This window comes from Phalangium opilio, unplaced genomic scaffold (assembly GCF_054372755.1).
Source record: "Phalangium opilio isolate 3A_F unplaced genomic scaffold, DU_Popi_V2 ptg000002l_1, whole genome shotgun sequence".
Lineage (NCBI taxonomy): Eukaryota > Metazoa > Arthropoda > Arachnida > Opiliones > Phalangiidae > Phalangium > Phalangium opilio.
In genome coordinates this window covers 11,192,006-11,216,271 of record NW_028324144.1, presented here as the reverse complement: position 1 = coordinate 11,216,271, position 24,266 = coordinate 11,192,006, and the positions used below count along the sequence as shown (strand labels likewise).

At 35.8% G+C, this 24,266-nt stretch overlaps 4 protein-coding genes and 1 long non-coding RNA gene across 11 annotated transcripts in view; 3 read left to right on the top strand and 2 right to left on the bottom strand.

Annotated features, from left to right (window-relative positions):
- Window positions 1-7,919, top strand: part of Tmem63 (transmembrane protein 63) — a 31,667-nt gene extending 23,748 nt beyond the window's left edge. For 6 of the 7 annotated variants that reach the window (XM_089853596.1, XM_089853676.1, XM_089853637.1 and 3 more), the window contains 2 exons: window positions 750-815; window positions 3,155-7,919. In XM_089853596.1, coding sequence (XP_089709722.1) covers window positions 750-815; window positions 3,155-3,385 — 297 coding nt within the window. In that variant the 3' untranslated portion in view covers window positions 3,386-7,919. The remainder of the gene's footprint in view (window positions 1-749; window positions 816-3,154) is intronic. The other variant, XM_089853678.1, reaches the window with a different exon arrangement.
- A 1,279-nt stretch (window positions 7,920-9,198) lies between these two features.
- On the top strand, window positions 9,199-10,377 carry LOC149719762 (uncharacterized). Its single transcript, XR_016379081.1, has 2 exons — window positions 9,199-9,361; window positions 9,429-10,377. It is a non-coding gene; the product is annotated as an uncharacterized LOC149719762 (long non-coding RNA).
- Window positions 10,378-12,892: 2,515 nt separating this feature from the next.
- LOC149719761 (uncharacterized) lies at window positions 12,893-15,926 on the top strand. The gene is made up of 5 exons (XM_089853594.1): window positions 12,893-13,648; window positions 13,712-13,768; window positions 13,874-13,927; window positions 13,988-14,110; window positions 14,187-15,926. Exons 1-5 carry the CDS (start codon window positions 13,355-13,357, stop codon window positions 15,408-15,410), a joined length of 1,752 nt encoding a protein of 583 aa, XP_089709720.1. The 5' UTR covers window positions 12,893-13,354; the 3' UTR covers window positions 15,411-15,926.
- A 128-nt stretch (window positions 15,927-16,054) lies between these two features.
- LOC149719760 (uncharacterized) lies at window positions 16,055-18,079 on the bottom strand. Its single transcript, XM_089853593.1, has 2 exons — window positions 17,656-18,079; window positions 16,055-17,591 (listed from the first exon to the last, which is right to left on the bottom strand). The coding sequence occupies exons 1-2, from the start codon at window positions 18,015-18,017 to the stop codon at window positions 16,124-16,126; spliced, it is 1,830 nt and encodes a 609-aa protein (XP_089709719.1). The 5' UTR covers window positions 18,018-18,079; the 3' UTR covers window positions 16,055-16,123.
- A 3,025-nt stretch (window positions 18,080-21,104) lies between these two features.
- On the bottom strand, window positions 21,105-21,779 carry LOC149719759 (uncharacterized). Its single transcript, XM_089853582.1, has 2 exons — window positions 21,349-21,779; window positions 21,105-21,291 (listed from the first exon to the last, which is right to left on the bottom strand). Exons 1-2 carry the CDS (start codon window positions 21,777-21,779, stop codon window positions 21,105-21,107), a joined length of 618 nt encoding a protein of 205 aa, XP_089709708.1.
- Window positions 21,780-24,266: the final 2,487 nt, after the last annotated feature.

The window sequence follows — 24,266 nt, the reverse complement described above, 5'->3', positions numbered from 1 at the left end:
TTCGTTCGCAAATTGCGCCGGTGGTAAAAAAGCAAAGCGGCCAGCAATGCGATATAACCCCTGATTTAGTGAAATTAAGTTATAAAGTTAACAATATATTATTTACTTGCCTTATACGGTATCCGTCATTAAACCCCAAAATATAAGAGAATCAGGCCGATAGATGGCGAGCGCTAGTTTTGAAATTTTAAGCCACTCCCATCAAAACATTCAAAGTAGTCGAGGATGGGTAGGGAATTTGCTGTGTTACACGTTCTTCTTACATTTTTGACCCTACTAAAATGTTAAAGCTTTGCATCCTGTAGTTTGGGCGACATATAGAAAATTGTCAGCCAATTGTATGTAATTTTATGAAATACTAGTGTATTTAATTTTTTGCAGTCAAAGTGTCCCTTTTTTCGTTTTCTCAACACTTATTTTCAATGTAAAATTAAATGTTTCTTTATATCGCGTTTTCTAGCCTAAGTCGTTGTACAACATTACTGTCAGTCATGTAAGTTTTGCGTCGCAAAGTAATCGCAAATTTTGAATGCGCAAAATTGAAACGAAACGGTCGGTTTAGGATATTAAACAACTACGAATAATTTCGGTTATACTTTATAATGCGCGTTGCGAAAGTAATCGATTAACTGTAAACTGTTAAAAAGTTCTTTTGAGCAAAGCTTTTTTCACTAGTTCTCATCACATGTTCTCATTACTTTCTCATATATGAAATAACTCTGACCTTTCTTTACAATTTCTGTAATTAGAGATTCACCAGAAGAATGGAGCTAAATGGAAAAGCGAATGATTCATTCTCTCTGGCTGATGACAAAGTTAGTCCTTTTATTTTCAGTTCATGAAAGAAATAATTTCAGGGATCATCTAATTATTAGTACACTGAATATTATTCTAAAATTTCGAATAGAGTATTCGATTCGAATGATCGAGTTTTCCATCTAGTATTCGTCGAATATTCGAAAAATAAAATTCGAGTATTCGGTAGCTAAACTAATAGTTTATTTTCAAGCGAGTTTTCAATCTTTATTCGAATATCTCTTTAAATTAAGTCGAAATACTGGTTTTTAGTAGCAGTTGGAAATTCGGGAGGGTGGTGAAGAACAGCTCACGGACGCTGAACTTGCGTCGTGTTGCGCGTGATCGAGTGGGATATCGTAACTTATGGTAGATCGGCGTTGGGTGTAGTAATAGCAAAAGTGGATGAGATGAAAAGTATGAAAATGGCCAAAAGTCGCGAGTCATCAGAGTTTCGCCGTAGTTGACCGTTTTATTGGCGTAGCTATACTGGGCCTGTTCACTCCCTTAAAATAGGTCTTGTGTTAATTCGCGGTTACGCGGTTACCGTCGTCTGCTATTGTGTATGCGAGAACTAACTCGATTTGTGTTTGTAGTCAGGACAGAGTAGCTGGTAATTTTTTAAAAGGTATTTGAAGGTATAGTATGGATTTAAGTAAGGTCATCGAAGCAATAGAAGAGCACATAAAACTAGATACGTTTAAAACAAATCTCGTTAATTTAGCTATAGCGCGAGCAGCTTGCATCGTGATGCGCGTGATCGAGTGGGCTATGGTTAAACCAAGGAGCATAAATGTCTGAACTACTTTCAGTCGCGAGTTTGCAAGTCCATCAGTCACTAGTAAACTAAATAGTTATTGGCGAAACTTTGATGTCCGCGTTTTTTAACACAGGCTCTATGGCCATAGTCATACTTTCCCTCTCATCCACATTTGGTAATAGTTAATTTTGCTTAAATAAGGACTAAGGAAATAATAGTTAATGTAATTTAAGTAATGGGAATAATTAAGATTTAATGAATTATTAATTTAAACGATTAGTTTTTGTTATTATTTGATTGAAAACTTTATTATTATTATTATTTTTTTTAATATTCAAAATATTAGATTGAAATATTCGAACTCGATTAGTATTCGATCGGAATTTTGATGAAATTTAATATTCGAAAAATACTCGAAAATTCGAGTATTTGATTCGAAAATTTTCGTAGTTTTGATATTTGATTCGAAAATTTTCGTAGTTTTGATATTTGATTCGAAAATTTTCGTAGTTTTGATATTCGATTCGAAAATTTTCGTAGTTTTGATATTCGATTCGAAAATTTTCGTAGTTTTGATATTCGATTCGAAAATTTTCGTAGTTTTGATATTCGATTAAAAAAATTTCGTAGTTTTGATATTCGATTCGAAAATTTTCGTAGTTTTGATATTCGATTCGAAAATTTTCGTAGTTTTGATATTCGATTAAAAAATTTTCGTAGTTTTGATATTCGATTCGAAAATTTTCGTAGTTTTGATATTCGATTCGAAAATTTTCGTAGTTTTGATATTCGATTCGAAAATTTTCGTTGTTTTGATATTCGATTCGAAAATTTTCGTAGTTTTGATATTCGATTCGAAAATTTTCGTAGTTTTGATATTCGATTCGAAAATTTTCGTAGTTTTGATATTCGATTCGAAAATTTTCGTAGTTTTGATATTCGATTCGAAAATTTTCGTAGTTTTGATATTCGATTCGAAAATTTTCGTAGTTTTGATATTCGATTCGAAAATTTTCGTAGTTTTGATATTCGATTCGAAAATTTTCGTAGTTTTGATATTCGATTCGAAAATTTTCGTAGTTTTGATATTCGATTCGAAAATTTTCGTAGTTTTGATATTCGATTCGAAAATTTTCGTAGTTTTGATATTCGATTCGAAAATTTTCGTAGTTTTGATATTCGATTCGAAAATTTTCGTAGTTTTGATATTCGATTCGAAAATTTTCGTAGTTTTGATATTCGATTCGAAAATTTTCGTAGTTTTGATATTCGATTCGAAAATTTTCGTAGTTTTGATATTCGATTCAAATTTTCGTAGTTTTGATATTCGATTCGAAAATTTTCGTATTTTTGATATTCGATTCGAAAATTTTCGTATTTTTGATATTCGATTCGAAAATTTTCGTAGTTTTGATATTCGATTCGAAAATTTTCGTAGTTTTGATATTCGATTCGAAAATTTTCGTAGTTTTGATATTCGATTCGAAAATTTTCGTAGTTTTGATATTCGATTCGAAAATTTTCGTAGTTTTGATATTCGATTCGATTGCAAATTTCACTACTCGCACACCTATACTTATTATATTTCTCCCTTAAAAGACGTTTTTGCCGGATGTTTTGAAACAAGATGGAGGAATAGGTCCAGGAGGTGTATCTGATTTCTACGGAGCAGCTGGTCCCACGTTCGGTTTATCGAAAGGACGGCATTACGGAACCAGCGAAGACAGCATCCCTAGCAGTCCGACACGCGACAATGGAGAAACATTGAACCAAGAGACGGAAGAAGGACTTTCACCCAAAGAAGGATACGAAAATTATCAACGTTATTAGGTTTTTAAAAAGGCTAATTGTGATGATAAAAAAAAGTGAATCTCACGCTTTTAGAACGATAGGTATGTGGGACTTTAGAAATGATTATTACTTTGAGATAATTGCGCAAAAATTGATAAGGATTAATTTTTATACTAATATTGCTATTAGCATCGATAGCTTTTGCTTTTATTCTCCAGGGTTGTGATACAAAACATATATTAAGCTTTTGGGGTATTTTTTAAAGAAAGATGAACGTTCGTCGTGAGAGGTTTTAATGGAACTGTAAAAAGTTATTATCCCCTTCAAATTTTTTACCCTAAAACAAAATTTTTTCTTGAGCACGGAAGTCGATTAGCGGTTTCCAAATTAAATCGATTGATTAATTAATTAAGTAAAAATTTAGAATTAACATGGAGAGCTATTAACAACAAACGGTAATCGAGATATTTCTGTTATTTGCTGAGAAAGGAATGATGAAAATGAAATTTTTCAAACCAAGATTAAATCATGCAAATACAGATCTAAAAATATGTACGAATGACGTCCGTGAGCAGCAGCTTCTTAATAAAGGGAGGGTGAAGTGGAAAATAAAGTGATTTTTTTTTATTGATTCTTCTACTAAATAATTATAAGACCAGTCTGCATAGTGAAACATTCAGGAAATACTTCCGAATGATTTTAAAATTCAAATTAGGTTCAGATTTTAATGATAATTTTAAATAAGGACTTCCGACCAATCGCAAACGCCCTGCCTTTTTGTTTTCAAAATTCTCGTGGCACGTTCCGTGTCAAATGAAATTTATCACGAAGTTTGATAAAATTCGCGCGCGACGTGAAAATCATGGCGCGAGACATGGAGCGTGCCACGATAATTTTGTGAATTGATTGGTCGGAAGTAGTTATTTAAAATTATGCTTAAAATCTGAACCTAATTTGAATTTTAAAATCATTAAGTGTACGTATTTCCTGAATGTTTCACTATGCAGACTGGTCTTATAACACGTAGAAGAATCGATAAAAAATTACTTGATTTTTTTCACTTCACCCTCCCTTTAACAAAAAAAAGCTATAATACTCAGGAGCACTGTAAAATAAAAGTGGAAAACGCTTAGTTTGATATTATTATTTACGCGTTTGTATATTATTATAGATTACCTGTAATATGTGTATATCAGGAATATAATATATATGAGAATTGGATGCTTTCAATGGCGACATATTTCTATTTAAAAAAAAACCGATATTTAAAGCTATTTAACTTATTTATTGTATTTGTATTTAAGTGAGAAGAAAACAAATGAAATGAAATGAAATGAAACATTCCTAAAACTAAAAAAATATCATGTTGAATGTTTGTTAATTAGCTTATTTAATAATTATACGTGTTTATAGTTAATTTATGGAGACTTACGTTATTGTTAATGGGGGTGTGCGAGTATTCGAAACTAAGTTACACGAAAATGACCCCATTCCGTGTTCCGTGTCTGAAATTAATTCTATAGTAAAATATTCGCATATATTTAGTATAACAGATGGTTGGACTGTTCATCGGTATTAAACGGGAAGAAAAGATTTAAAGTCCATGAGTCCACTACACGCACACCCCTAATTTCGCCCCTACGCGAAATTCATTGTGGGTAAACTTGAACGAACGAGTAGTAGAGTTCTTAATTCCCAAAGGCTTAAAAATTATTATTCAAAGTGAAACTCGTTATAAATGCTCACAGTTCAGTTTAAATCGGCTTAATGTTGAACTGCACTGATCTTATTTGGTCATGAGTTGTCAATTGCTAATGCAGGTGCTCTTACCATGGATAAAGAATGCGCGTGCGGAAATTTGTTTTCACGCTATAGGATCGGCAACTCCCTATCTTGGACAACAGCTTATTCCGTATATACTCTGTTACAACATCGGTTGTCAGCACGCGCAAGCTTAGGTCACTATGTAACGTAGCTTTGTACGTGCTGTCAAGGGACAATAAACTTCAGGATCTTCAGGATTTAAAATATCCGCGAGTTTTTTAGCTCGAGTGAACGGACCTCTAGGCCTTAGTTTCAAATACGCGTAGTAGGCTGTAGGCAATTTCACACGTATTCGAAACTAAGGCCTAGAGGTCCGTGCACTCGAGCGAAAAACACTTGTGGAAATTTTAAATCCTGAAGATCCTGAAGTTTATTGTCTCTTGTCAGCACGTACAAAGCTCGGTTACATAGAGACCTAGCTTTGCGCGTGCTGATAAGCGATGTTGTAACAGAGTATATACAGAATAAGCTGTCGCCCGAGATAGGGAGTTGCCTATCCTGTAGAGTGAAAACAAATTTCGTCACGCGCATTCTTTATCCATGCTCTTACTATCAAAGGCTAGTAAGAGCTAGCTTGTATTTGTGACTTTGTCACCTAAATTATGAGCACACAATTTTAAAGTACCAATTTTTATTTTCTTTTCCACTTCTTTCTTTTACATTACATTTAAATTCTTTATAAGCCTAGTAGTTGTAATAGTTATAAAGTTGGTGAAGCAATTAGTAAATTAAAATAAACTTTTTGACTCGAACACCTTGCCAACTTCATCAGTTAGTCACAAACGAAACGATGAACCTATTCTCAAAAATTTAACGAATAAATGAAGAAACTAGTCAATTCAAATTACCTAAATTAGTTTTAAATTTAGACTTGGACTCGCGGGTTCTTGGACTTGAAACCTAACAATCACTAGAATTCACAAATTTTATTTAAAGGGGCTGTAAAATGGGCATCGGCGGGTGTGTAAAAATTATTTGAAATACGTCAGAGGCACGTGACCGCGGAGAGGCGTGGTTCAAAGAAGCTTAGTTCGTTTTATTTCAAAAATTTTCCACTACAGGGAATTGGCGCCACAATCTGTCGAAAAATAAGGACTAGATGTTTAGTCCCACTCCATGAAGAGTCTTTGTATCTTGGTGTCACGTGGTGCCTGTGACATATTTCAAATAATTTTAACCCTTAAGCCCATGTCTACTTCACAGTCCCTTTAAAAGATGTTTGTCCAAAGTGAAATATAAATAGGGATGAAGCAATATCAATTATGATATTGGTATTTAAACAATTTCTTATACCAAACTATAAAACCATTTGGTGTCTTTTTTTTTTTTTTTAAATTATCGTCATATGCTATGATTCTTTTTAGTTAAATGTTAAAACCCACCAAAATGGAATAGAAAATTATTTTATAATGTTGGTGTGCCATGCGCGTCAAGTCTCCCAGAGTACCTTGCGAACGCCCCTACTCATTTTAGGGGGTTGTTAAGTGCTTTCGCCAGCGCCATTCTATTTGTATGAAAACTAACATCTATTTTTAACACATATGATGCATCCTCGACCTTACTGTATAGTACGACCCCACCAAAACGCCGAGGATGCTGGGAGGACTTCATTGCCTTAAGACGGCCGGCGTGCAGAGGCTATGAGATATCTACTCCTTCAGAAGTTAATGACTTCTTATCCTGGGAAGTATTGGACACTTAAGGGTTTATATAGTATCCATCCCTGCTAGTCAAAATTGCCTATGGCAATCGTAAAAGAGGGTCGAAAGTTTCCTCCCCATTAAGAAAACTATCTAATCTACTGAAAAAAATCCCACGCCGAGAGGCTGTGGCACTCAAACTGTGGGGCGTGTTCAAAACTTCTTCAGCGCCAATCGTTGAAAAGCTGTCTGTCTAGAACTCTATGAAAATCCATTACAATCCGTGGACCTAGGACCCCACACTAGTTTGACCGGAATTTCTAGCAAACTCTATTAACAGCTGTTCTTGTCACCGTTTCTGATTCGTTACCTCAAACCACATGACACACCTTAAAGTTTCGTTACTTGCCCGCTGCTGGCGCGCAAATCAGCCTGCCAGCTCAAAATGAGGGAAGCGCCGAAAGTGGCGCGGTGATCGGACCTAATAAGAAGTTGGCTAACAGAGTTGGTTCCGGATATGGTTAGAGTCCAATACTTCCCAGGATAAGAAGTCATAAACTTCTGACTCCATCCCACTCTCTTCTCCTAGATTTTAGTAAAAATGTTAAAGTGACTCCAAAGAAGGCAGCGGTGGCCGGTGGGTAAAAATTATTTGAAATATTTCAGAGCCACGTGACCGAGGAGAGTCGTGGATAAAATTCGAAAACTAGCACATCAGGGAACTGGCGCACCAATCTAACAAAAACAAGGACTATGAAGTCCAGTTTAGTTTAATCAGTAAACAGCGGATATGGTAGTAATATCCTCTTTCACTCACAAGGTTCTGTAATCATTGGGAAACAGCAAACCAAATTTACCGTAAACACTACTTTCTATGCTGTTAGTAGGCTTAGCCCTCCATTCGGGTAAATACTAAAGCCGTATGATGGTGTAGTGAAATCGAAGTCATGTCTTAAACAGACAATATGTTTTCTAATAAGCCTCTTTCATTCTTCATTTGTGTAGAGGCTTTTCTTTATTATATACATTAGTGTTAATGCATTTTAAGTTCAAGGATTTTATCTTATTTGTGTATTGCATTTAAATTAATAAAAACAAAGATAACCATAGATTTGCTTGATTTTAATTTTAGTTCCAGTCCGCCAGTCAAATCGAGAATATGCTCTTGCTTGCATTCGAGACTTCACAAGTGCAAGTTTCACTCATGGTTTCACTCGTAACATTCTGTCAACCACCTTTCCAAAACCGAAAATGAGAGATAAATCTAGCTGCTCTCCATTTCTTGGAAGTTCAAACCCTGTTTGGGAGTCCTTGCGTCTTCTAGCGAAGGGTAGTTGGGGGGGGATAATTTTCTATGCTATTTTACCAGATAAATAAACTAGCACTATGCTACCAAGTTGTTGTAACGGGGCGCCTTTATCACACAAGTATACACTTAAAAAACGTTTTTTTTTCGGTGTCAAAATATACGCCATTTATGGTATACATACTTCACAATTTTTGTGATCAATTCACGCCATTTACAGATATTATTTGCAAATATCAAGGAAATGGGCATCTATGCACCATTTAAAGAGCTTTTTAGCCAGGGTTGGCAACTACCTATCCAGTCCGGTTTAAACCACCTGGTTTAATCCGGATTAATCCACTTAAAAAAATCCACCTAAAATATCCGGCTTAATTATGAATGGGGAAAAATCAATTTTGTGCCCTAAAAATAATTAAAATACAACCAGAAACAAGGCAAAAATATATGAAGCGATAACTAAAGATTACTTATTATAAATGATAAAACTAATAGTTATGTTAGCAGTTACTATCCAGCTACAGCTTACAATATATTACCAGTATTACTCGAACTTAAAGCATAGCGTGGTTCCAGTGGATCCCCTACAAGTTGACTTTCCTTACGAACTCCAGTTTTGGCTTGGGAAAGCTAGAGAAATTTGTGTGCGGGATTTATACGTGCATGTATAAATCCCGCCCACTAGCCTTTGCCAAGCCAAACCCGGAGTTTAGAAGGAAAGTCCCCTTGTAAGGGATCCACTGGAGCCGCGCTATTGTTAGGCTCGTGCACTCAGGAAAGAAATAGATTTCATGAAAACATTTTAGCAGTTAAATTAGAAGACGATTTTGTATTGGAACCGGGACTAGGGGTCGGGGAGTGCCCCAAAGCTCAAATAAGAGCTAAACAGAAGTACTTTGCCTTCAAAAAAACTTAAAATGACTCGTTTTTTAAAAAATCCGGATAAATCCAATAAAATCCGGTTTAATCCAATAAAAACCACTGGTCTGGATTTTATTCAAATTATCCGGATTTTTGCCAACCCTGTTTTTAGCATATTTTTCAGGCAATCTGCCGGACTTGTAATATTACTACTTAGTAGAAGGCAAAATTACGCAACGTATGTCACATTACTAAACCAAATGGGAACAACCTTCAGAGAATTTGGAAGAAGGGATAAAAGTCTTGCTCCTCTAGAATTCACCCCCAAATTAACGCCCTTTCTCCAAAAAATACTTAATGACATGGAAAAAGTCTCTCCCACTGGTAAAAAATATGAAATAACATAGAAATAATTAAGAGACTATTGCTCAAAATTGCTTTCTATTTCCAGATAATTGCAGTTCATCCATTGAAAACATCAGTGTGGCCCAAATTTGACGATATATAGTAAAAGTAGCCGAAGAAAACACAGATTGTTATGACTGTTTGGCTAACCTTATAGGAACATCTTCAAACACACCTTTATACACATTAATCAACGAGCAAAACAACCGGGGGGGGGGGGGCTGAAATATCCGAAAAGATTTTTAGTATGCTTAGTTTAGTGGTAGACTTTTTGCAAGCATCGTTCCATCTTTTCCCACGAAAAAAAGCCCTTAAAGTGTTAGTGCCACGTTTTTTGAAAAGTGGCTAATTTTCGTTTTAAAACATCAATTGGGTTATAATAACAGTAGATCCAAGGTAAAAAGTCTTATAGAAATTTATTCATTTTGTAATATGAAAAAGAAAATTGATATTATAAATATACCCCTGGTGACGTCATAAGAGGTTGACCAGCGCGAGACAGAGACAGATTTCATTACGACAGCTAAGCCTAGTTTTCAAACATCGCGCGCGCGCGTCAAATTCGATCACTTTGAAAGCACCACCTATCAATAAAAAAATCGGACTTGCGGAGTCGCGCGTGCCGCGTGCTCACGCGCGCTCGAATCGTGACGTCACCAGGGGTATATGGAGTACCGCGAAATTTAACTGTCAAAATAGTTTGAAAAAATTCTGCGAGTAGGTTCCGAAAGCCGGGGTTTTAATAATATTTGAAAAATTATAATGCATTATATAAATAGATATTCTGAATCAGAAAGATTTGATCTTTCAGATGGGAATAAAACCTTTTAGTTTTAAAAAGAGCGATTTTTGGTGACTCTAACACTTTAAATCATACATGGAGGTTTTACTTCCGCATTTTAGTAAACCATTAACTTGCACATGCAATGCTCCGGTCCATTTATTCCATAAATTGCTTTCCCCCACTCTATTCGGGAAAGTAGGGCTTTCATACAACCGGGCTGCCAGGCCTTAGTGCGGTTTCTGATAGGAAACCGATCGCCATGATTATAAGCACTGAGCGCATTTAGTCTTAGAGCTCGTCATTATCTATCCATTATTCACGTTATTTTATCTTTATCCATACTTGGAAATTATCCACAGATCTTACATGTTAAATCGTATTAAAATCCACAACTTTGTTTATAAATAATCGGTTATCCACCAATTTGTGGATAATGGATAAAAAATGCGGAGCTCTATTTAATCTTGGCTTTGAAAGCTGCAAAACGCAACATGAAACCATGGATTTATAATAGAAGCTTACGCTTTTGAGGCAAATTCATAGGGGGTGAAAGTTTTTCATGCGATCGAGTTCTAATTTTGAATAGCGCGCGCGAAATAATTTATTGAAAAGTGCGCGCGCACGCGCGCCGAGAGAAAAAATTTTGCCTCAATTTCTACGTCATCGGCCCCCCAGTCCCCACCCGCATATGACATAAACGTGTTTAAAATCAAAATGCCTTACTGAAGGCTACAGTGAAATATCCAGGAAGCGTAAGCTTCTATTATAAATCCATGATGAAACTTCACTTAAGTGGTTAACCCTTGGCTAAATTTTTCCAAACAAAACCGTCTGCTACTGCATAGCCGAAACGCGGTGCACGTTACATGGCTGCCGGACTAACAAAATGTAAAATCCACAAAATAGCGAAAGCTTGACGAGTCCATTTGGATGTTTTTATTTGGTCTTTGTCGACTATAACGGTTTTCCTACCCCCATTAATGGAACGGTGTATTCGTCATTACCTCAACCACAGCCCACTCGATCACGCAAGTTGCACGCGCTATAGAAGCCCGTCCAAAGAATTCAAAACCCATGTATTTTCGAGAATCGAGAGGGTGTAGTGGAAAAGCTGGTAAAAACATGAACGAGTCTCGATTTTTGAGACAAAAAGCACTGAAATGTTAGGGGGAATTGTCGAGTTGATGAACAAACTTTTATAGGAAAGTGAAAAATGTAAGCACTAGCTTCCTGATTTTTTTACTATTTGTAAATTAAAGTACACTAAAAATTTAGAAAATATTTTGAAAGGCTTAGGACTGATAGTTATTTTTCTATATAATAATTATCAAACTTTCAGTTTGTGGTTTTTTCCACTCTCGATGACTTCTAGCCATTTTAAAACGCGCTGGGCAAATTATTCAAATAATTTTTCCCCCAATACTTGTAGTACTTGGTTTTCACATATTGCCAATTAGCTTTAACGACTAGTTAATTGTAATAATAAATAAAATATAAGCCCTTAAATACAGTATTTTGATGAAGAACATTATCAGCGGGATTGTTTGGGCCTAGTGTTTATTTTTTAACTGAAAAACTATTCACGCTTGAAATTTCAAAATTTGTAGGACTTTAGAAAACGTTACTACGCACCTCATTAAAATTTCACGACATTTGATCCACAAAAAGCGAAATTACGCCCATTTTACCCCAAAAAACGGCATTTTCCCATAGACATAATGCTAATTCTTAGACTGCTTTGACGAACGTTATCGGTTGGGCCTAGTGTTTATTTTTTACTGAAAAACTATTCACTCTTGAAACTTGAAAATTTGTAGGACTTTAGAAAACGTTACTACGCGCCTCTTAAAATTTCACGACATTTGATCCACAAAAAGCTAAATTACACCCATTTTACTTCAAAAAACGGCATTTTCCCCATAGACATAATGCTAATTCTTAGACTCGTTTGACCAAGGAGTACTAATCGGTCATATTCTTGACCTTTGGCTGTTTGAAGGGGCTTCTATTCTATAGCGTGTGCAACTTGCGTGATCGAGTGGGCTGTGCCTCAACTCTTGCTTGAAAAATTTATTAGGCCACTTTTAACCAATCACGCTAACGACATAACAGACGTAAATGAAAAACGTAAAATTTTATACAGGATGCTTTTGTCAAGGAAAGTTTTAAAAGTATGAGAGAAATTTAAATTAAATAAGGGTGAAAAAGGATTTAACATTTATAGTCATTTGTTAGCGAAACATGACACGTTAAAATTTAAGTAAGGTTGGAAAATGAATAAACGTTTATAGGTAGCTTCTCAAAGTGTTAAAACATCCTGTAATAAGTCAAATAATAAGTGATATTTACTTCAATTAAGTCAAATTTACTAAACTTTTATGTGATACATTACTAAATTTTGCTATTAGTTTTAGACTTAATTGAACCTGACAATATTGATATTTTCTTCAATTAAGTCAAATATAACTTTAATGTTATACATTGCTTAATTTTGCTGTACTTTTCAATGGCGTCGGAACCGGGGGGCAGGGAGGGCTCAAGCCCCTGCTATAACAAAATGTGAGGGGGCGCAGCCCCCTCACATTTGGTTTTTAATTTTCTTAGTTTGTATTCATTTCGGTATTAAATTTTAGATTAAAAATAAAAAATTTCTATATTTTAAGACATACTGCATTACAAAAAATTGTAAAGCATATTTTAGCTATACTTTCTGAATTTCTTTAAAGGAAAGATCCACGATAGAATTTTTTTTATTTCTAAACATTCCTTAAGGCTTAAAATGCTATAATTCCGCAATATATTCTACCAAAGTTAGTTAATTATTTAATTGATAGCTATAATTTAAATTTCCCAGAGGAAGCCGTCAACGCCTGGAAGTTCGCAAACCTGTAGAGCAATGGGTCTGGCTTTCTATTTGTTAGATTTTTAGGCCAATCCGCGATGCGCACAGTGTGGAGCGTCTGCTATTTATTGTAATAGTGTTTCTCACTTTCTCTGAGACTCTGACGAATATAAGAAGCAAAATGCCTAATTGTATAATTCACCACTTTAGAGATACTCTTGCGCCCCTAGTGGAAAATATTGGGAGCTGAAGAATATTAAAAAAGTTAAGCAGGGAAGCGAACTAGTAGGGGCAGGTGCCGCGTGGTCAAGGCTTAGTGAATACGCTTATAATAACAGCGTCACCAATGGCCGTACCGGGTGGGTTTTCTTGTTGCGTTCCATTTTGTAGAAATCGTTCTCTGAAACCTTCTTGTAAGCATTTATCATTCCATTCTTTCCCCATAAAATCGGAGTTAAGGGTTAAGTGGTTAAACCAAGTTAAAGGAACACTTGATGTGAACATCAAAGTAACAAAGTCTACTAAAGTTTGTTCGGAGCATTTCACTAAGGATCAATATCGACCTTTCATAAACGTGAAAAAACGTTTTTTAAAGGAAGGTTCGTTTCCAACAATATTTTACTGGACACAAAATAATTCAGTAAGTTAATCTATCATTAGTTTTACAGTTTATAACATGCTAAAATGCCTTCTTTGACTATAGGATTCAAGTTCTGTCAAGGCCTCGGAAGATCCTGTGACTCCTGTCCCAATGATAAGAGTAAGGGATTTGGAGGTTTTAAATTTAAACAAATATGCTTGCATATCCTGAATTTCTTATGTAAGTACTCTTAATAACAAATTAAAACTACGTATTTATTAACAGTGTGAAGAGGAAAATATTGATGACCCTAACATCACTTCAAGTGGTGATGTTACCGTAAGTTCACTGGTCAACAAGCTATTTTAAACGGAGTTTTATACTATGTATTTAATTTAGATGGAAGAAAGTGTGGAAATTTCGAGAGCTATTGATAGCATCAGTTTCGACGATGAAAGCAACAACCTTATCAGCAGCCATTTAAGTTGCTCAACATACGTCGAGGATATTTCATTGAGACAGGTATGTGTTGCCAGAATTTTAAACTATTTAAATAATATTTTTACCAACAAACCTTTTTATAACGTATTTAATTTAGGAATCTCTTTTGGAACCAGTGTTAAACATCACTAGCACCGACTCTTTCAATGTAAGCAACGATACAGATAATAACTCTGGAATTCTAAGCGTAGAAAATGAAAATCCGGGATTTAGTATTGAAAAATATAATCAAACTGTGGAAGACTTGAAACAGGAGATAGCTTCGTTGAAAAATCAAGTAAAACGCAAAGAGAACAAAATTGAAATTCTTACACAAGGAGTAGAGAAATGGAAGAGTAAAGCTCGAAAGTACAAAGGAAGGCTTCTAAATGTTTCTATAATCAAAGATAATCCGGAAAATTGTACTTTCTACACTGGTTTGCCTAATTTCGAAACATTTGGTGGGTTAGTGAAATATGTTGAAGATAACGCTATTGGAATGCAATACTGGCGAGGGAAGAAAACCAAACAGCAGTACGACCTTAAATATAAACCAGGATCAAAAAGAAAGCTTTCCCTTGAAGATGAACTTTTCTTAGTTCTTTTACGTTTGAGAGTTGGGTTACCCGTGAAAGAACTTTCGAGGATTTTTGGCCTGTCAGAAGCTACAATATCAGTGACAATAACAACATGGATCCACTTGTTAAACTTCGAACTAAAGGGTTTGTGCCCATTTCCTACTCAAGCTAAGACCCGCGAGACGACTCCGCCTTCATTTCATTATTTCCCAAACACCCGGATTATTCTTGACTGCACAGAGTTTAGAGTGGAAAGACCTTCATCAATATTAGCGCAAAGGGCTACATTTTCTTCATACAAAAACTATAACACTTTAAAATGTCTGATAGGAATCTCGCCCGCAGGGATGATCACCTTTGTTTCAAAGCTTTACGGTGGGGGCACATCAGACAAGTTTATAGTGCAAGATTGTAAAGTTTTAGAGCTTATGGATCCAGGTGACGATGTTATGGTTGACAAGGGTTTCGAAATACAAGATATTATGCCAGAAGGAGTAGGATTACTCATTCCTCCAAAGTTTTTTGCGAGTAAAAACCCACAAATGTCAGTGGATGAAGTTTTAAAAACTAGAAGTATAGCTAAAGTTAGGGTCCACGTAGAGAGGGCTATAAGACGCATTAAAACCTTCCATATATTTGATGGTCCGATACCACTCTCAATGGCTGACGAGGCTGAAAATATTATCAACGTTTGTTCATTACTAACAAATTTTTTCCCAGCACTTATTAGGGGAACTGATCTATCGCTTATTGAAGATGAATGATGAAAAGCATTTTAAAGGAAACTAAAACACACATTGATTTAGTTTTTTTAAAAAACACATTTGATCTAGTTTTTTTAAAAAACACATTTAGTTTTTTTTAAAAAACACAGTTTTTTAAAAAACACATTTAGTTTTTTTAAAAAACACATTTAGTTTTTTTAAAAAACACATTTGTTTTTAAAAACACATTTAGTTGTTTTTAAAAACACTGAACCCCGTTATTTAACCGGTAATTAACTTGAATTATGCCACTCTAAGTATGTTATAAACACGAGTTTTCACATTTTTAATGACTTTAAGATCAAAATTAGAAAGTTTTCATGTAATCACATGACTTTGTTGATTAAAAATGAGATACCAAAAATATATGTTATCACAGCTTGCTAAACTATCAAAATAAATAATAAATGCTTGTTCAACCACATGATTTTCTTCATTAACAATGAGATACCAAAAAAAATGTTATCACAGCTTGCAAAACTATCACAATAAATAATAAATGATTGTTCAATCACATGGCTTTGTTGATTAACAATGAAATACCAAAAAATATGTTACCACAGCTTGCAAAACTATTAAAATTATAAATGCTTGTCTTAGAAACAAATTTATCTCATATCATCAACAAAAAAGACCAAGATAAAACATTTGGAAGGAGCTTTCTTCCCTCAAAGGCCATTGTAAGCATTCGTAGAGGAACTAGTTTTTCATGTTTACTTGAAAATATAGTTTATTTCGCTAACAGCGTCAAAGTTTCCATTCTTGGGGAAAGGTTTAAATTTGTTTTCTCCGTAGAGAGGTCGATTAGATTTAACCCTGCTTAACATGAGTTCAGGTACAAATGCATACAAAAAAAAGTAGCATAGCCTTTGAAGCAAGCTTTTGCAAAATTCTTCGTCTTTATTTACTCTAATGCAAACTTGCTGGTCTTTATTCTTTCCAAGAAAGACAAAAAAATCACACCAAAGTCGCTCAGTTACTAACATTTGCCCTTGAATTTGATAATAGTAGTTATGGCTCTTTTTCAGTTGTATAGAGTTATTTTCCTCTTTTAAGTAGAAGGTTTTGTTTTGTATACAAGCAGCAATGGTAGCATTTTTTTTGGAATATGGACATTTGACTTCTAAAAGCCCATGACTTTGGGATATCTGGTCATACACGAGCCTATCTGGAGATGCCGCTAAAAATGAAAAGTCTTTACTAACAAACAAACCGCTATTAGATACGGTAACTGGATTGCCTTCTTGACATTTAAAATTAACATAATTTAATACAGCGGTATCTTCTTGTTCTTTTCCATGACGGATTGCCGGTATATTTTCCAGGGTTTTGCCATACAGTAGGTTCTTAAGGCGCTTGTCAGGTTCTGTCGTGCATTTTGCCATTATGCCATAATTTGAAGACGTAAGTCTCGACCGCCTTTCTTTTATCCAATCTTCACTTGACCCTTGTTCTCTAGTCTTTATTTCAATTCCCCTAATTTCTGCTTCATTTAAAATTTGATAATTTTGTTTAACAAAACTATGAACAGCCTCACGGAATTTCCGCGAATGTAGAGAAAGGGAATCGTCGAATTTTGGATCCAGACTTTTTCTCGGGCTACCACTACTTCGTCCCAAAATGTTTCTGTTTTTTATAGGGCTTAGGATGCGTGAAGGTATTTGGCTAGTTGATTGACATGGCCCTGGATTGTTTGCTGTTTCAATGGCTGACAATACAGAGGTTTGAATAGCTGTAGACGTGGCGGTTTGCAAGGTTGAGGATGATGTGCTTTGGCTAGTTGGTAGCGTGGGTCGTTCAATCGCAAAATTGCAAATTTGCTTGTGTGCCCCTTCAACTGGTAAATCTTCAAAATGCTGAACAAATGCACTTGACGGGTTTTTTTCAGCTAATTCTTTGAAAAGCAGCAATCGTTTCTTTTGGTCAATCACCCGGCAACTTAATTTTCTTGGATCGAAATCCTTTTTAAATAAGTTCTTCGGTTTAATTGTTTTGAAACGCTGACGTTTCACAATGTCTAAGTCATCGATCGATTTCGGATACGATAAACTATTACCACCCGGATTAATCCACTTGCATAACTTCCCTGTGGATGTAACATCATCAGGTAGTTCCAAATCTCTCTGACAACTGAGCAAAAGGTCAAAAACTGCGGCCGAGTGGTGGCACTTTCCCAACTGACTGAAAGGAAAGCCTTAAACTTAGATATATAGATAAATTTGCATGAACACCGAGTTTAACTTACCCACATGGGCATTTGCAATAGCTATATAGCACTGCACCAGTAGACTTCCTGAACCCTAGTATTACGGAATAGTTTCCTTTTTTCATTGAAGGAAAAACATTAGCCCTCACGGCACAAACATCATTGTATTCTTCAAAAGGTTTTGGGTTGTAAAATATTTTCTGAACATAGCCTTCCTCCCTTAAACTGTGTCCCTTCGTTTGCCTTGGTCGATTATATTGGTATAATCGAATAAATTCTTCTTCGGTACTACCAGCAAAATCTTGTAAAGATTTAACCCAGGCTTTATTCTTCTTATAATCCTTTGGTGTATCTAACACATTTCTAAGTGTAGAAATATCGAACATAGTTTTGCTGTTCATCACTTAACAGTTTTACTATCAGAAACTCAAACGTCAAAAGTAACGAAAACGCGTTTCATATATTGCCCCCCTTTAATATATATCATCCGTGCAAGGCTTACACTCAAGAACAGAACTTCAAGCGGCATGGTAAAAAAGCAGACGATGCAAGTGACATAACTTTAAGTTCCCTGTTTCCTCACTGTTCTGGTCATGCGCAGTTCTTATCTCTAAAGTGGTGAATTGACGGATGTAATACTAGTGCCAAACAGCATGGTGCAAGTCTATTTAGAATTCCAAATATTAAAAATCATATTGAAACTGCCAAGAGATGGATTCTATACGCGAAACCAGCGGTGAAAGAGAGTTTTGAAGAGGTATTAAGAAAATGTGACAGTAAGCCTTTGCCAGACAGTGATAGGAATTTAATAATTAGAAGATTTAGTGATAGTGTGCGAGTGTGCCACTTTCATTTCGCCCCAGAATGTTTAAATGTTCATCGGTTTGGCCTAAACTTATCTAAACAAACTGTAACTCTTAAACCTGGTTCTATACCAACACGAAACATTCCGAAGGTAGACCTAGCAGAAACTCAGTTAGAAACAGTGTTTGAAGATAATGAAGAACCTTCTGAAAGTGAAACAACTTTGATTGCGGAATCTAAATCTGTGGAAATAGGAACTCAAACAGAGTTAGACCTGTGGGCTGAAACTGAAAGAAATACTAGCCTGTGTTTAAAGATTGATTGCGCCACTGAAACATGTACCGAAAGTAAAATTAAGCAGGAATTGTTGACTCTATTAGAACATAATATTAAAGCAATATCAAAAGACCATTCATACAGTAGTACGACATTGGATATTTGTACAATATCACCAGTCCCCGAGCTTCAGTACCCATCCACTCCAGCAAAAAGTACACCAAAAACAAATGATGAAATTGAGGAGTTTGTAATATCGCCAAATTTGAAGGATATTTTTTCATCTCCTGCAACCATTGCTACAAACTCGCCAAATGTTTCATTGTACGAACCTAGTCCTTCAAGCTCAGTGTCATCCTCAAACTATTCACCTCTTCCAAAATCTCTTCCTCGTAAGATCGTTGAAGAAAACAAATATATTGTTTTTGAGAGCCAACTGAAGCAGTTGTTATGTAGATTGAGGTGTAATGAGCCAAATTGTGATAGTGCTATTGACACAACTGAAGATTTCAAATCTGAAAGCAGAGGATCATTATTAACTATCACTATGACGTGTCTTAGTGGCCATGAATTCATTTGGCGCTCACAACCATTGCTAGGAAAAATGCCGGCTGGCAATTTACTGTTGATTTCGAGTATATTGCTATCTGGAGCTACATTCCAGCGCATACACTCAGTTTTTGAATTTATGGGATTAAAGGGTATTCAAAAATCATCCTTCTTTTCCATTCAAAAGAAGTACGTAATACCCGAAATTCGTGTTGCTTGGAGAAAAGAGCAAAATGATGTTATAAGCAAGTTGAAAGACTGTCCCCAAGTAAAAATATCAGCAGATGGTAGATTTGATTCTCCTGGACATTCGGCTAAATATTGCGGTTACACTTTCCTTGATCAAGTCACAGATAAATGTATCCATTTCGAAGTTGTAAACAAAAAAGAGGTAGACTACAAATCCAGCAATATGGAATTAGAAGGTTTAAAAAGGTGCCTAAAAAAACTGGAAACATTTGGTGTTGAAATATTCATAATCACAACTGATCGACATATACAAATTAGAGCTTTCTTAAGGGATTACTATCCAAATATAAACCACCAATTCGATGTCTGGCACTTGTCTAAAAATGTCAATAAACAAATTTCCGCCATTGCAAAGAAAAAGGATAACAAGGATCTTCAACCTTGGGTTAAATCCCTCTCTCGCCACATGTGGTATGCGGCTGAAAATTGCCATGGCGATCGAGATGTCTTAATTGATATGTGGAAATCTGTTATGTTTCACGTCAGTAATGTTCATAGTTTTCCAGATCTCCCACATTATAAACAGTGCCTCCACGATACTCTGCCAGTTCAAGAGGCAAGAAAAAAAAAATGGCTAAAACCCAACACACCTGCTTATGAAGCGCTAGATAACGTTGTTAACAAAAATAAAACTCTAAAAGACCTTAAGCAAGTTTGGGCCTTTTCCCATACTTCTAAACTAGAATCTTACCACAGCCTCGTAATAAAATACTGCCCTAAACACCGAGAATTCGACCAAGATGTTATGGAAGCGCGTACAATGTTGGCAGCTTTAGATCACAACTTTAATGTGGACAGAAAATTTTATTTCGAGAGAGAAAAGGACACTAACCAGTCAACAGCCCCAGACACGAAAAAAGAAGAATTTGAATATTTTTACTCTAAAGCGACTGGTGAATGGCATGCCAGGCCTATCAAAGAGCCAAAGTCATACAGGTTTATTTATGATATCATCGAAAATATTATCAAACGTAAAATAACCGATGAAGATGAAATCCCACTGGCCAATTTGATGAAGACCTCTTCTAAAAGAGATAATATGGCGCCAACTCCACGACCCGATAAACAAATATTAATTGATGCGGCAAAAAGGAGAAGGTTATTTTAAATAAAATGTTATATATTTTCAAAATATGCAGATTATCATGAACTATCTTACGAACCCTAAACATTTAAAACAAATATTTTTACGAAGTCTGTTCATTAAAAATCCAACTAGTTAGGTACAACATTCTTCTTATTACCACTAACTTAGGAAATTTATATCACAAATTAGTATTTACGGTAGTTTAGCAATAAAACCAGAATAAAATTCTAGCGAGCAATTTATTGCCTTTTAAAACCCTGAATCTAATTATTTCTAAATTAAATACCTATAAGTTGCTAGTCTCACAATTTTTTTTTAGACTAATTAGGAATTTTGATTTATTATCAATCACAGAAATATGACTATTTTTTGCATAACAAACCAGTATAATTTTTTAAGTCTGTGTTTGTTATCATTATGGCTTTTCTTATCACAATAATAAATTTGAATATGAGAATTCAAACTTAAATTAGACCCTTAAATTAAAAGTAACAACACTAAACATTGTCTTGAAAGTACGATATTAATTAGGTCGAAATCTTTCGATTTCTACTCCAGGCTTGTAACTTGTATATGAATTAACCTCAACTTCTGGGAAATTCTTTCGTACATTCAGTAGGACGCAAAACGGGACAATTTTTCTAACACCCCTTCCAAGCTTATGAAAAACCATGTGTGTATATGTTCGATACGCCGTGTAACGATAAGTCCTAAATCAAACATTGTTAGTTTAACTTATAGGCATATTAACTTAAATGCATTCTTGCCTGTTAGAAAATTCTGCAGGTAGAGGTCTTCTGCGGGAATGCAAATAACTTCTGTATATACCTTTCAAAGCTCTCTTTCGCTGACACATACTCTTAAAGTCAATATCACTCGTGACACACAGAGCTGGATCTTCCATTTCCACATCATTCAAAAATAATACAACTTCCTCTATTTGTCTACAACAAATAATTCCTTCCCTTACATCCTTCCAGTTTATGAATTTCTTTAAATTTTCAATTTTCTCTTCATGACTGCCAAGGCCTAGCCATTCGGGGACGCATTTCCCGCAAGAACAGTTGTTTTGAATTCCGTTCAAGTCGATATTAATTTCCGCATTATTAACCAAATCATTTTCTCTCTCAATTTCTATATTTCTGAGTTCTTCTTCACTATATTCAGGCTCTACCTCGAAAGGATTTGTTCGCGGCATCTTAATTTGTAGCGGATATTTATAAGCAGACGATAGATTTTTTATTGGTCTGGCTTTAATGAAAGCTGGCCAATGAAATTCGCGACCCCTTAGAAGTTAGGGCCAATAAAATCCCTTCGTTTTATGGCGAAAATTTTGAATTTGACATGATGGCGGCGCCCTTCAACCAGTATTGGGAAAACTAATGTGTTAAAAACTTGTTTTATTTAAGCAGCATAATTCTTTTTTTGCTTTTTTATAGCATTTTAAGCCTTAAGGAATGTTTAGAAATAAAAAAAATTCCATCGTGGATCTTTCCTTTAATAGTAGTCTCACCCCTTGAGAAATACCTTATGCATAGTGTCATTCCAGGTTAATATCCCCTTACAGTCTCATGCCTCATCCCCGGTGAATATCCCCTTGCACTCTCATGCCTCATCCCCGGTGAATATTCCAATCCTCTTATTAAGCATTTGTTTCATGTTTCATCCCCGGTGTATAGCCCCTGAAAACTGGAACTAGCCTGTAGCCTCCAAAGTCAAATTGTCAAAATCCGTTAGACCGTTATACATGTTGGTTTAGTTACACATTGACATCGTTATCGCGTAATTCGTGCCGTTAATGTTATACAGGGTGTTTCGGAGAAGTCTGGCACAAATTAACAGGCGTGTTCTTCGGGTCAAAAGAAGTCAAAAATGTTCTATGAACTTTTGGGTGAAAGCCCCCGTTTCAGAGTTATGTACTCTCCAAAGTTGGCCTTAAAACAATGGAATTTTGCCGATATGTGGAACTGGTATTATGCCTTTGGACAAATTGTTTTCTAATTTACCATAAGCTTATGTACGAAGAAATTAACAGCTAGTGAAGTGGTTTAAAGGGCCGCTAACATTATTCGTTCTCGTATTAATAACGTTTTTACAAAAATAATAATCCCAAACAAATTTATTGCACCTTAAACGCCAGTTACTTGTTTAATTAGACTTTTTGTTTTATGTTCCTTCGGTTACAAAACATCAGCATTTACAAAAATTGTTCAAAATGACCTCCTTCAACGTTTAAGCAAACTTGCGCGCGTCTTTTAAACGACTCGCGAACACGTTCGAAGATTCCTGGCGTGTTGCGGATGTTATCACACCCATCAATTATTCTTTGTCTTAAGTCCTGGACATCTCGAACTTCACTACGGTACACCAAGTCTTTCAAATGGCCCCACAGGAAAAAATCACATGGGTTGAGATCCGGCGATCTTGCTGGCCAATCAATAGCTCCGCCTCGACCTATCCACCTCAAAGGGAATTCGACATCAAGATGCTGTCTTACTCGAAGGCTAAAGTGTGGCGGTGCCCCATCGTGCATGAACCACATTCTTTGTCGGAGGTCCAACGGTACGTCTTCGAGAAGGTCTGGTAAATTGTCCTGCAAAAATCTCAAGTATGCCTCCCCATTTAACCTTGGTTGCATAAAAAAGGGTCCAATTAACCAATCGCCTACAATTCCGCACCACACGTTCAAACTAAACTGCACCTGATGTGCCCTTACGCGTGTCGCGTGTGGGTTTCTTTGGCTCCACTCGTGCTGGTTGTGCAAATTAATTACACCGCCACGCGAAAAATTGGCTTCGTCAGAGACCAGCAAAATACGTGGAAAGTCCAAGTCTATTACTTGTGCCAAAAACCACTGGCAGAAAGCTACTCTTCTTGGACAGTCACCTTCGTTTAAAGGTTGTACTTTTTGTAAATGGTATGGGTGGAACTGGTGTCCACGAAGGATTTTCCAAACGAGTACATGATTTACACCTAATTGGCGGCCAATGATCCTGGTGCTGGTTGTAGGATCTTCCTCAAAAATAGTTAGTACATTGTCTTCAATGTCCTCGGGTACAATCTGCGGGCGAACTTCAGGGCCTGACGGTTGTAGCTTACCGGTTTCTCTCAAACGTCTGTCAACAGCACTAAACGTTTGCCGATTCGGAACTTGTCGTTCAGGAAAGTGCTCCTGGTACAAGCGCCGAGCTTCAACCCCATTGCCTTGAGCCAATCCGTACATCAGATGCATATCTGAATACTCTGCATTCGTGAAGTAGACCATTATTTGTTTTAGAGAAGCTATCAAATTCGCATTTAAAAAGTAAAGCACATTAAATTCGATTTTCCTTTACTCAAGCTTAAGTAGTTGTGATTCTTAAAAAAACATTCCGATTGTTTTATCCAACGCAGCGTAATTTGTTTTTTAATTTCACTACTTAAGCTTGAGTAAAGGTCAATCGAATTTAATGTGCTTTACTTTTTAAATGCGAATTTGGTAGCTTCTCTAAAACAAATAATGGTCTACTTCACGAATGCAGAGTATTCAGATATGCATCTGATGTACGGATTGGCTCAAGGCAATGGGGTTGAAGCTCGGCGCTTGTACCAGGAGCACTTTCCTGAACGACAAGTTCCGAATCGGCAAACGTTTAGTGCTGTTGACAGACGTTTGAGAGAAACCGGTAAGCTACAACCGTCAGGC

Excerpts from the sequence above, each read along its gene's own strand:
- LOC149719759 (XM_089853582.1), bottom strand. The coding sequence starts at position 21,779 with ATGCCGCGAACAAATCCTTTCGAGGTAGAGCCTGAATATAGTGAAGAA. Across the intron at positions 21,292-21,348 it reads CCTGCAGAATTTTCTAACAG|GACTTATCGTTACACGGCGT; the intron begins GCAAGAATGCAT and ends TGTTTGATTTAG.
- LOC149719761 (XM_089853594.1), top strand. The coding sequence starts at position 13,355 with ATGGCCGTACCGGGTGGGTTTTCTTGTTGCGTTCCATTTTGTAGAAAT. Across the intron at positions 13,769-13,873 it reads CTCCTGTCCCAATGATAAGA|TGTGAAGAGGAAAATATTGA; the intron begins GTAAGGGATTTG and ends ATTTATTAACAG. Across the intron at positions 14,111-14,186 it reads AGGATATTTCATTGAGACAG|GAATCTCTTTTGGAACCAGT; the intron begins GTATGTGTTGCC and ends TATTTAATTTAG.
- LOC149719760 (XM_089853593.1), bottom strand. The coding sequence starts at position 18,017 with ATGAACAGCAAAACTATGTTCGATATTTCTACACTTAGAAATGTGTTA. Across the intron at positions 17,592-17,655 it reads TATTGCAAATGCCCATGTGG|TCAGTTGGGAAAGTGCCACC; the intron begins GTAAGTTAAACT and ends CTTTCCTTTCAG.